Here is a 13971-nt window from a genome sequence, read left to right on the forward strand (position 1 = left end):
AGAAGCATTCAGCAATGATATAAATATGGCTTTTGGAACAGACAAATGTAAGAAAAATAGCATAGTCAAGGGCAAACACACTAAACAAGAAGATTACATATTGGATAACCACAGCGACTGCATAGAAGCGATGGAAAAAACAGATGCCTATAAATACCTAGGATACAGACAAGAAATAGGAATATATAATACAAATATTAAAGAAGAACTAAAAGAAAAATATAGACAAAGACTAACAAAAATACTAAAAACAGAATTGACAACAAGAAACAAGACAAAAGCTATAAATACTTATGCTATACCAGTATTGACCTACTCATTTAGAGTAGTGAAATGGAGTGACACAGACCTAGAAGCACTCAATACACTTACACGATCACAATGCCACAAATATAGAATACATCACATACATTCAGCAACAGAAAGATTCACATTAAGCAGAAAGGAAGGTGGAAGGGGATTTATAGATATAAAAAACCTACATTATGGACAGGTAGACAATTTAAGAAAATTCTTTCTAGAACGAGCAGAAACTAGCAAAATACACAAAGCAGTCACTCATATAAATACATCAGCTACACCATTGCAATTTCATAACCACTTCTACAACCCTTTAGATCACATAACATCAACAGATACAAAGAAAGTAAATTGGAAAAAGAAAACACTACACGGCAAGCACCCGTATCATCTAACACAGCCACACATAGATCAAGACGCATCCAACACATGGCTAAGAAACGGCAATATATACAGTGAGACGGAAGGATTCATGATCGCAATACAGGATCAAACAATAAACACCAGATATTACAGCAAGCATATTATTAAAGATCCCAATACCACAACAGATAAATGCAGACTTTGCAAACAACAAATAGAAACAGTAGATCACATCACAAGCGGATGTACAATACTAGCAAATACAGAATACCCCAGAAGACATGACAATGTAGCAAAAATAATACATCAACAACTTGCCATAAAACATAAACTAATAAAACAACACGTTCCCACATACAAGTACACACCACAAAATGTACTGGAGAATGATGAATACAAATTATACTGGAACAGAACGATTATAACAGATAAAACAACACCACATAACAAACCTGACATCATACTCACCAATAAAAAGAAGAAATTAACACAACTAATTGAAATATCCATACCCAACACAACAAATATACAGAAGAAAACAGGAGAAAAAATTGAAATATACATCCAACTGGCTGAGGAAGTCAAGGACATGTGGCATCAGGATAAAGTCGACATTATCCCAATTATACTATCAACTACAGGAGTCATACCTCACAATATTCACCAGTACATCAATGCAATACAGCTACATCCAAACATATATATACAACTACAAAAATCTGTAATTATTGATACATGTTCAATTACCCGAAAGTTCCTAAATGCAATATAACATATACCATACAGTTACAAGGAAGTCACGCTTGACCGAGGTCCGCGTCACGTTCCATTTTTAACCAGACTTAAGTCTGAGAAAAAAAAGTCAATAATAATAATAATAGTAATAGTAATAATACACCTGCCACGGTAGCCGAGAGCTGTAACGCGCTGCTTCCTGGACTCGGGTAGGTGCGCCGGCCCCGGATCGAATCCGTCCGGCAGATTAACAACAAGGGCCGGTGTGCCGGCCAGCCTGGATGTGGTTTTTAGGCGGTTTTCCACATCCCGTTAGGTGAATACTGAGCTGGTGCCCACGTTCCGCCTCAGCTACACTCGCCGCAGACATTTGAATCACGTCCGCACTATTTCACGATTTACACTCAATGTAGACAGTTGGGGTACACTGATTCCGTCCTGGGGGGTACGGGGTGGCAGCAGGAAGGGCATCCGGCCATCCCTGACACTAACATTGCCAAATCCATTGTAACCATGCCAACCCTGCGATTGCTGCAGGACTATGGTGTAAGCAAAAGAAAGAAAGTAATAATACGGTAGAACCTTGGTTAACCATCACTTTTGGGACCAGGTAGTAGTTGTAATGCTAAAAAGGTCGAATAATGAGCAGAATGAAATAAAGCTCTTATAGAACTCAAAACAAAGCTCTTATAGAACTCAAAACGACATAGTAAATCGAAATTAAGTACAAAGTTACATTTCCAATAAAGAAAAAAGAAAACAGAAAGTTTTAGACACTGGAAATCCTTAAAAGTGTAAAATTTTTTGTTTCAATTTCTTAAACTTTGACTTTGCACATGCATCACACTATTTCTTAATCAACAACTTAATAACCTCTATAAAACTACACTCTATTTTTAAAATTAAAAGGAATACAATAATAAACTTAAAAAGCACACACAGATAAAACGTCAGATTAAAGAATACAGTAAAGTGAACAGACTGGAAGTACAGTAGTCTGTCAACTGAACATGCATAAGGTATGTGACTCAGATGGGCACCTGTTCTGACAGAAGTAAAATTGGCCAGTAATGCTAGTACACTGTTTGGTGCAAAGTGCAGGCAGATGGCCTCACATGGTCAGAAAGTCCAAGGAGTTGGTTAATCGAAGTTTGGAAAATTGATGTTCTACTGTGGTAATTTATATCTCTTAACTCTGATATTTAAGTGTTGTGTCCTTTCTTTTTTCTCTGTAACTTGAATGTTCTTCTCAGTTTGACTGTTGAATACCATGACCTTCCCTCAGTTGTCTCTCATAACTCCATGTGTATTTTGTCTGCTATATTGTCTCTGATTTACATGGAAGGGCCATTTGTATTAAAGCTCAGTATTGACTTGTTTCTGCCTTAATGTGCATGAGCCAACATCCATTGTTCATGGCAACAGCCTGTAATTAAATCATAGCTCTCGCTTTGGACTTAATATATGAAATTTAGATTGAATTGTCTTTATTTTGTAAAATAACTTGATTCTTTTTTTTTAATTGTGATGATAATTGATTTGCAATTTCATAAATAAGTTTCTCAAAAGCTTGGTTCCATTACTTGTATCACAGTGGTAAATATAATTTGTATAAATATAATTAGCATTGTTCTTAAATTACAGATGTAGTGAAGTTAACAACTTCTATATAGATGAAGTGTTGAGTTGTCGATAGGCATCCAAGACTGAAAAGCTTTTGAACAATGTCCTTCCTTAAAGCTAGTTAGTACAGAACACAAACGCACACACATGAGTGGCCCATTTGACTTTTCAACAAGCTACATTTCTTCTATAAATGCCCATCCCACCACCTTTAAGTGTCTTTCTATACAAGAAGTGTGAGTTTGTAGTTATTTAGCCGTTATTATCAGTATGCTTCATCTTCCTTGACAACCAATTCACTATGATGAACTATGTTTTAGTTTCATTTAAGTATATGCCCAATGCTCTGCTTTATTCATTATATACTGGATATTCTTGAAAGTTATTTGAACTTTGTTTCATAGAGAAGTACAATCACTTGTGAGGCATCGTTTGTTTTGCTTTACTCTAAAAATAAAGAAGCAATTGGCTCTGCCCCTATGATTTTGTTGTACAACATGATTAGTAATAATCAGCTGTGCCCTACTGTCATGTTCCTCTTGCTAGAAGTAGGGCCTTGTATCTTGTTTCTACTTTGATCTATTGTTGTAATAACTTCTTCTTTCCTTTTGTGGGCTTATAAATCACCTTTCTTCGCTTTCTTTGATGTCTTCCTCTCTGCACAAGAGTAGTAGCAGTTTAGTTTATTGTAATGGAAAAATGTACTTATGTAAATGTCTTTGTCGTTGGCAGGAGTTGCTGGCATACCTGGGACACCTGGTGAAAAGGGTGATCGAGGTTTTGATGGCCTTCCTGGTACCCCTGGTCCAGTAGGACCCCCAGGAGAGAAGGGTTATCCTGGAGCTGCAGGAGCTCCTGGTACCCCTGGGTTTGATGGGCAGAAAGGAGACAAGGGCCTTCCTGGACCTGCACCACCATTTGGACCAAAGGGAGAGAGAGGTCCTCCTGGTAAGTGAGAGCTCATAGACAGAATTGAACATCCTGTTAGTTACAAAAAGAGTAGAACATAATTTTGGTGAGATCTTTTGTTGTTATTATGTGAAATTATCATCAAAAACATACAGAAAAAAATAATTATAGATTTTAGTGAAGAAACAATAATTTACTGGTTTGTAATCTCTGCAGAGCAGTACACGACTGAAGAAGAAGATTCTGGACCTTAATTTTCTCTTCAACATGTACTTTGTTTAGCAGATATATATAAGGAATAAAGAGATATCTCATGAAAACTGGCATGGTTGTGCTGCTCTCATGTAGCATTTACATTTTTTTGCTTTCAGTTCCATTTTACATTTTTCATTATATATTGACATTTCAAACTAACTGTAGAAATACTACAGTGGGTATTTTACTGTAGTTTGGGGCATGCAGCATATCATCACCTTTTATTTTGTCAAATGTGAAGTAAACAATATACAACACAACTTAAATCAGTATATAACTCTGTGAGAATCAGTTATCATACACTCCTTGCAGTTTTACTTCTTGTAACCTTATTCTCCGTATTGTCAAGACTGGTTGTCTGAACATAAGGGGTAATCAAATGAAAATGAGAAAGATGGAAAAAAGTAAGTAAACTGTTTATTATTTCAGAAGTAAACACCTTAACCGTTGATACATTCATCCCACTGTGAGACAAGATGGTCAATGCCTTCATGGCAAAATGTTTGCAATTACCATTGGAACCATGATTGTACAGGCATGCACTTTTTCATCCAAAGAAAATTGAAGGCCACAAATAGCTTTCTTCAAAGCTCCAAAAATATGGAAATTCCCCGGAGATAGATAAGGACTGTATGGGGGATGTGTAAGGGCTTCCCAATGAAACTTCTGCAGCATAGTTGAAACAACCTTGGCAACATGTGGGCACACAGAACAACAGGGTGTGCAAGAAAAACCCTGATTATTGTTTAAAAACTATATATTTTCAAATTGTTTACAAAACAACCTTATCCCTTTCAAAATACTCTCCATTACAACTAACACATTTGTTCCACTGGTGTTTCCACTGTTCAAAACATTTTTTGTAGTCATGGCTGATGGCTCCTCCTCCCCCCCCCCCCCCCCTTGATTTCTTCAATGTCAAATCAGTGTCCTTTCATGGCCCGCTGGCCACTGGTGGCCGAGCAGTTCTCGGTGCTACAGTCTGGAACCACGCGGCCACTACGGTCACAGGTTCGAATCCTGCCTCGGGCATGGATGTGTGTGATGTCCTTAGATTAGTTAGGTTTAAGTAGTTCTAAGTTCTAGGGGACTGATGACCTCAGTAGTTGAGTCCCATAGTGCTCAGAGCCATTTGAACCATTTTCATGGCTCTTTTCATGCATGGAAATAAGAAAAAGTCACACAGAGCCAGGTCAGGCACGTAAGGTGCATGGGGCAGTGGAACCATGCCATTTTCAGCCAAAAACTGTCTAACAGAGATGGCTGTGTGTCCAGATGTGTTGTGGTGGAAGAACCAATCTCTTGTCTGCCACAAAACGGATCTTTTTTTACTAACACTGTTGTGCAATCTTCTTAAAACATTCAAATAAAAGGTTTGATTGATGGTCTGACCTGAGGGAACAAACTATGAATGATCTATGTCCTTGGCATCAAGAAAGCAAATCAGCATTATTTTGATGTTTGGTTTGACTTGATGGCATTTTTTTGGACCTGGTGACTGTTGCCTTATTTCTGGGTCGTAACTATAGGATCACGACTCATCACTAGTAATGACCTTTGACAAAAAATCTGGATTAGTTTCAGGCAGTTGTTTCAAGGATTGACATGTTTTAACTCGACGTTCCTTTTGATTGTCAGTCAGAACCTGAGGAAGAAACTTGGCAGCAACCTTTTCATTCCCAAACCTTCTGTTAAAATTTGCTGCACCAAGCTCCAAGATAACCCATTAATCCCTAGCAGTTGATCAGTTGTCACTCAGTGGTCTGTGAGCACAAGCTCTCAAATTTTTTCAATATTTTTGTCGATTTGGGCAGTTGATAGATGTCCAGAATGAGGTTTGTCATCAGTTGACATGTCAGGCAGACCATTTGCACACTTGAGGTTTTCGCATAGTGATAAGCTGCTTTTAACATTAAAACAGTTTCAGTAGCATCTTTACCGAGTATAAAACAAAATTTCACAACTGTACATTGTTCACTTAAACTTGCCACCATAAAAAAACAAAACAAGAACACAACAGCGCTAGCAAAAACAGTCACTGCAGATGAACAGACCAAGCCAAGTTGACAAAAAAGGTGACACTGATCTGGAAACATATTATGCTACACATGCCTATCAGCAGAAATGTGTACTACACAAGCTCCATCCATGGCAATGTTATTCCGGTTTTGTTTTGCATACCCCCTCATATATCTCAACTTGGCTGACCACAACTCCTCATGGGCAGTATCCATAAAAGTACCTTTTCTGGTGGTGTTGTTGTATTTCAGCTTTGTTGTTATATCATGTGCTGTTTCAGTTGAGAATGATAATGCCAACTCTGTGTTCGAATTTATGCTGACTGATTTCCATTTTCAGTTTAATCATGCTTCAAAATATCTTTCCGCCAGTACTCATCAAACACTATTTTGGCTTGATATACAACCTTTATAGACTTCTAGTGTCACAACCTTAATGGATAACATCACAACATCAAACACAAAGTGACCACATGGTCTAGTGGTATAATGTCACAACAGAAAACACAAAGTGAGCACATAGTCTAGTGGTTAGCACTTTTGTTTAGTAACACCAAGGTGCCGGGTTAGATTCCCAGTCACCAATTTAATTTTTTCTTCTTGGAAGGTCCAAAATGTGATCCACTAAGCCTTGTAAGTCCATTTACATAGCTGCTGGGATATAAAAACAGTGAAACTGACAGGTAAGTCGCCAAAGTGATGCTGCAATGAAAGGCTTGCACCACGCTAAGTGACATGACATATATGTACTAGCAGTAAAAGCATCTGCAGTTATTGTTTCAGGTTAGAGAGTGAGATGCTTCACATACTACGACTAAAGATTTTATTCTTTGCAAGATTCTAGACCAGTTGTATAAAATTCAGGTGTAGATCATATAGTGGCAACATTTTGTCACTGGAATAAAGAGGAGAAGTTTGATGCTCCTTATTAACACCACAAGTTTGGTTTATCTTGCCTATGTATTTTTAATTTTTTTTTCTGTCCATTTCTACATGATAGTCTCAAGTTTGTGTTGTAATCATAGGGGAGGAGTGAGCACAAAATGAAATTCTGCATTCACAACAGAAAATGTTGTTTGACAATACTCTTTTTGCACACTGTCACTTTGCAGCATTTATTCACACTTTGTCCATGTAAACCACTAGTACTTTAATTCTGACTAGTGTCCTGTCCCAGCTTTGCAGAGGAAGCACTAAGTATCTGTTGCACTAAGTAACTATTCCTTGTGAATCAGTCCATCAATTAACAAAAACCATGTCAAAATCCAAACAGTAGTTCTGAAATTAGCCTTCACATACAGACAGAAAAATGTGGTGGGGGTCTTAATAATATCTATAGATTTATTTATTTATATGGTAAAAAGTGTACTGTATTTTTGCGAGTACATTCTCTCATCTACGCATAATGACTCTCATTCTGTCACCTTTTAAAGCCAAGTTCCAGATAACGAATAGTTTTCTCAGAGTTATTTTGCTAGACTGGAAGTCCAGTCCTGTGCAAAGATGGTATTTCAGTGTGTTATTTACAACTCTGCAGAAATTGCTGTCTAATAATATCTTTATCTATATCATGAATTAACTGTTTACTGTGTTCATTTTACTCGTACGTATTTGGCTTTGGGGCAGACACTTGTACCCTGCTCCACTCAACATCATGTCCTTCCTCCCATAATTTTCACACCAATGTCTTACTTGACTTATGCTTGTCAATGTTTGCATGCACTTTCTGCTGCCTTCTCCGTCAGCATTATCACAACTTTCTTGTTCTCACTGATAGTAAAATTAATTATGTTAATAGCAAGTTGTCACTGGCTCTCATTAAGTTATTTTCCACTCTCTTTTTCTGCGATCGCACTGTGAGGTAACAATGCATGCTACTTTTAACTGAAACATGACTGTGCCTAGTCATGTGACCAGCTTGGTTCCTGCTAAAGCTGGGTAACCAGTCTGCCTTTCTGTGTAATACATATTATTATTATTATTATAGATGTGTGGATGGATATGTGTGTGTGTGCAAGTGAATACCTGTCCTTTTTTCCCCCTAAGGTAAGTCTTTCCGCTCCCGGGATTGGAATGACTCCTTACCCTCTCCCTTAAAACCCATATCCTTTTGTCTTTCCTTCTCCTTCCCTCTTTCCTGACGAGGCAACCGTTGGTTGCGAAAGCTAGAATTTTGTGTGTATGTTTGTGTTTGTTTGTGTGTCTATCGACCTGCCAGCGCTTTTGTTTGGTAAGTCTCAACATCTTTCTTTTTAAATATATTATTATTATTATTATTACAAACTGTCAGCTGGAGGATTGTAAACTGAAAAAGAGTCACGGAAATCTTTTTAACTGCAGATCTGTTACACACAGACATAGACAAATTTGTAGATGATGGAATAAAGTCAGTGATGTTTGCTATTTATCCTTAAAGAAGCAATACAGGTTGTTTCAAAAAGGACTTTACAACTTTGAAAATTAGTTTAAATTAATTAATAGTATCTACAGAGGTGATTGTAGTGTCAATTTGTATGGAAATACATCAAGTTTTGTCTTGCGTAGTTCACTGGTGCCAAATCGCACTGTAAGGAGCGCTAATGGCAGTTGCGCTAGATTGCCTGCACTGGACCCAAGCATGCTAGCTGTGTGTTTTGGTTTGAAGAATTGAAGCCAGCGAAAACAGTTCAGCATAATTTCTGTACCAAGTATGCTGAAGATCCTCCTAGCAGGCCTACAATTTATGAGTGGTGTAAATGTTTTGTAGAAACAGGGTGCTCAGTAAGACATGGGAAATCATCAGGTCGTCCAAGCACATTTGATGACATTGTTGAGCACGTGAGACAATGTTTTGTCAACAGCCCTAGGAAATCAATCCAGCATGCATCATATGAACTGCAAATCTCACGTATGACTTTCTGGTGTGTGTTGTGAAACTGTTTGCATACAAGCAATAAAAGACACTGATAAAAATGGTCACAAGAACTCCTGCATGCATACGTTAAGTTGATTACATGAGGATGAACATTTCTTGCACAAAATCATCTTTTCTGGTAAGTCAACTTTTCTCTTAATTGGCAAGGTTAACGCACATAACTGTAGAATTTGGGACAGTAAAATCCACATGAAACATTGCAACATGTTTTTGATAACCCTAAATTGAACGTTTTTTATGCTTTGAGAAGGAACAAAGTGTAAGGCCCCTCTTTATTTCCGTGAGAGACCCGTCAATGGGATAGTATACCTGGATATGTTACAACAATTTTTGATACCACAGATCGATCCAGATGACCAAGAATGAAACATTTACTTCATCCAACATGGTGCACCACCCCACTACCTGGCTGACATCTGGGATTTTCTCAGTGACCGCATTCCAGGTCAATGGATTGGCCATGATGCACCAATTGCATGGCCCATGAGTTCCCCGGACCAGACACTACTCGATTTTTTTAAATGGGGATTCGTCAAGGATATTGCGTTTGTACTTCCTGTGCCAGCTTCTCTGTCTGAACTTAGAGGAAGAATTTACGCCACCACTGGGCAAGTTACACCTGCAATGCTACAGTAGGTTTGGGAAAAAATTGGCTTCCTGCGGGATGTCTCCAGAATAACTAATGGAAGCCACATACAACATCTTTAGTTTAAAGTAAAAAAAAACTTGATGTGTTTCCCTACAAAATAACACTAAACCCAGCTCTGTATCTTCTTTCAATAACTTTATATGAATATTTTAAGTTGTGAAGTCCTTTTTGAAACACTCTGTATAGGTAATGAAGGCAGCAACTCATCAGAAGGTGAATGAAAAATACCACAAAGTCATATTTAAAGCTCAGAAAATTGTGCAAGATTTATCATTGCCTGCCACTTTCAGCTTTTATGTGGCTGCCTACTCTGTCATCTTCCACCTTTGCATTCATCCTTCCATCATCTAGCATTGAGATATCACTGTCTTTCATGTCACCCTTCCTGGTTTGCTCTCTCAGTGCCATTATCGAAATTCCAGCCAACAACATATCATTTTTTTCAGAATTGTGTTACTGTCTTTCTCTGTTACCACATTCTGGTAAATTTGGTTATTGTGTCAGTATATTCTAAAATTATTTAAATTATTCCTTCATTTAATACACTTTTATAGCTGCAAAATGTAAAGAACTATTAATTCTTATACAGATGCATTCCATGCGTTATGCATCCTTATAGTTAAAATTTGAATAGTGTTTTATAGAATGTAATTTTCACTCTGTAGTAGACTGCTATGAAACTTCTTGGCAGGTTAAAACTGTATACTGGACTGAGACTCAAACTTGGGCAAATGCTCTACAAACTGAACTACCCATGCAAGACTCATGACCCATCCTCACAGATTTACTCCCACCAGCACCTCATGTCCAACCTTCCAAACTTCATAGAAGTTCTGCAAAACTTGGAGGACTAGCACTTTTCGGAGAAAGGATATTGGAAAGACATGGTTCCTAAAGCTGTGGAGACAGGTTGTGAGTCATGCAGGAAGCTCAGTTGGTAAAGGACTTATCTGTGAAAGGCAAAGGTCCTGAATTTTAGTCTCAGTCTGGCACACAGTGTTAATCTACCACGAAGTTTCATTGTTTTATAATGTTGACCATGTATTCCTTCAGTCATCCACTTTTTTGTTGTTTTACTCATGTTGCACACAAATTTCTATTGTTAGTTATACTGAAACTTTAGTCGCACATTTTTCTACTACGGTTTTTTTAGTACATTCAGATATTCTTTATGTTCGTAGGTCTACCTGGAAGGCCGGGCGACCGTGGACCACCAGGGTTGGCTGGTGCTCCTGGAACTCCAGGACTAAAGGGTGAGCCAGGACCACCAGGTATCAATGGTCTTCCTGGGTTAAGAGGGCCACCAGGTCTGAAGGGAGAAATGGGTCTTGATGGAACAGCTGGCATACAGGTTAGTTTTGTGTTATTTTCATCATTTTATTAATATTATAAATGCAATAATTTTCTCTAAGAAGTCATTGTGGTCATGATAGTGTAATTTAAAAGGAAAAAACTTGTCATCTAGTTTCAATTTCAGGTTTCTTTAATCTTTTGGTATGGGCTTTGATGAAACTTAACTGCAGCTAGGTTTCTAAATCTCACATGTTGTGCAATAGGCCCTACTCATAACTTAGCTCAGTTGTAATTTAAGCTATTAAAGATTTGTTTTCTCTTCTCTGTAAAGAAATTAATCCTTCTCTTTTGTGTAAAGGACTGTTTATTACCATACTTCTGTATGCTCATTCACCATATTCGTTCACATGATGGATAATCAACCTATTATTCAGGAAATGGAAAATTTCTGTAAAAATTATATCCCAAATCATCAAATGACAGATTTCTGTGGTCAGATGATTATCCAAAAACCAAATCTGTTTCATTTTATGGTTCCTTAAGTTACAGACAGGCACAATGAGAAGATACATACACATTAGCTTTCGGCCAAAGCCTTCATCAAAAAAAGAAACACACACACATTCATTTACACAAGCAAGCACATCTCACACTCACATGACCGCCATCTCGGGTTCCTTGGACCTTCTTTTGTTCTTTTGATTTCATGTCCAAGAGATGTCAGCATTTTTTTAGTTACTGCAAGGGATTTTTCAATTGGCAGATGTCTTCACAAATAAAATCCCATCATCAACAGGTAAAGTAAGACACATTTTCTTCTCAGTATCTGATTTGTAAATGCATTGGTCTAACTCTGTGGTAATGGCAAATTTACCATTAGACAGGGTCACTACTATGATGTAGCTGATAATGTGAGTATGTTATCCTGTGTTGCTCAATAGGGTGACGAACTTGTAAATGTTGTTAGAGATGCTGTGGCTCTGTAGAATGAAATCAGTGTGAATAATCTCAAGAGATCTTGTGCCACTCAGTATCAAATGGTCTTGTGAATTGCTTTGCCATAATACATGTTTCATAACAAGGCATACCCTCTTGACACAATTTTGTGTACAAAATCACACAGTTCTCATATTTTCTTCAGATAATTGAAATTCGAATGTCCTAGTCTTTTGTGCTGCTGAATGGTTTTCATCTTTTATGTCATTAGTGCTTTGTTTTTACAGTCACTTTTGATGTCAGTGATGTACATGTGGGATTTCCTGCAGAAAATCCTTGCAGTGAAACACAGAATGCAGATTTAGGATGTTATAATACAATTCATTACAACACAGAGATACAAATTGACTATATCTGCATTAGACAGTTGTTCACAATGAACTGAAAATACCAAAGACAATCTGATGGAGGACCTCAACCACTAAGCAAAAAGACTTATTATTTCACTATCAGTGGTGAGGTCCCTAAAGAGCCCCCCTCACCATTGGACTGTGGAACACTGGGGGACAGGAGGTCACCAGGCATCACAGCTGCTACAGTCTTGTTTTTGCATATGTGCATGATGAACCATGCTGTGGCTGGTTATTACGCAGGGCAGAGCTGGACCATTTCTCATCAATAGAGAGGAAAAAGAATATGGCATCGCAATCCATGCCTTTTATCAATACAGTGATATTGGCTGAAGTATGGTGGAGATCAATGGGGCAGCTGTGGTGGGATTATTGATCTGTGTTGATTTGTGGCAGTTGGGTGGGCAACTGCGGAGGTGATGTGGTGGTGCATGTGGTAACATCAGGCTCTGTATGCATGCTAGGAGGTGATTGTTGTAACATTGGATCTGTGGTGGTAAGGAACCCATCAGCTGATAGTCTCTTGATGTAATAGCAGCCAGTTTGACATCACTGGGCAGTTTGTAGCTGTGAGTGAAATGTCTATCAAACACACGACCTGGTATAGTATCAATTGTATGCCCAGTTTCATGGTAAATACCTCTCTGTTGAGGAGTCACATGCGAGTCCTGGGGCAGGGGGGGTACCACTCATGGACGATGCATGCATATAGCAAGAAAAATTCATGATACTGACATGAGTTTCTGGTGGCTCAGACATTGTAATGTGTCATGGCTGTATGTGTGTGTCGACTGCTGAAGCTGTGATGGTTGTTGGTATTAGTTATGTCAGGACTATGGAGCTGCTCCTGTTGGAGGTGCTGCAGGTAAGAACATGTGACACATAACTCACTTCCTGGAGAAGCCATTGTAATCTTCTGTATCTCCAATTCTAACGTTTGGCAGTCATTGAGCAGCTGTAGATGGTGGTCATGTGCAGTGCACATTGAAGGTGCTTCTGGACTGGTGACCTGTGAAACCAGTTGTGCATATAATGGCAGACCATCAGTGTACAGATTTTCTACTATTGGCTTGGTTGAGGGTTACTTATGATAATTCCAGAGAGAGATGGAAATGTTGCAGGGAATCCATGCCTAGGATTGGTTCACAAACATTTGCAGCCAAAAACTGCAATGAAAATGTTTTGCAGAGGCCAAAGCCTATGGTGCATGTGACTGTTCCATGAACTTTGACAGGAGAGTCATTCATAGTGAATAGTTGGACTACTGGTGTAGGAAGATGTAAGCAGAGTCTTCCTGGGAATGGTACTGTCTTCTGAACTGATGTTGATCAGAAGGTGTTGATTTTGTAAGAGATCCAGCATGTTGAGTCTACAGCACTCTACCCAGTGTGTAAACCATGCAGTCAGTGAAGCAGTGCCTCTCTGGTGTTTTGCTGTTACAGGGACAGGAGGGGGGGGGGGGGGGTCTGCGAAGAAATAGCTGATAATGTATGCATGCTCTCCTGTGTTAGGGTGACAAACTAGGAAGTGTTGTCGGAAATGCTGGGGCTCTCTAGAATACAGTCA

The 13971-nt window shown here is 38.5% G+C and overlaps 1 protein-coding gene across 1 annotated transcript in view; it reads left to right on the forward strand.

Annotated features, from left to right (window-relative positions):
* Positions 1–13971, forward strand: part of LOC126191422 (collagen alpha-2(IV) chain) — a 254223-nt gene that overhangs the window by 219568 nt on the left and 20684 nt on the right. The window contains exons 26-27 of the mRNA XM_049932293.1: positions 3754–3969; positions 10948–11117. Coding sequence (XP_049788250.1) covers positions 3754–3969; positions 10948–11117 — 386 coding nt within the window. The remainder of the gene's footprint in view (positions 1–3753; positions 3970–10947; positions 11118–13971) is intronic.

The sequence above is a fragment of the Schistocerca cancellata genome, chromosome 6 (genome assembly GCF_023864275.1).
Source record: "Schistocerca cancellata isolate TAMUIC-IGC-003103 chromosome 6, iqSchCanc2.1, whole genome shotgun sequence".
In the NCBI taxonomy this organism is placed as follows: Eukaryota; Metazoa; Arthropoda; class Insecta; order Orthoptera; family Acrididae; genus Schistocerca; species Schistocerca cancellata.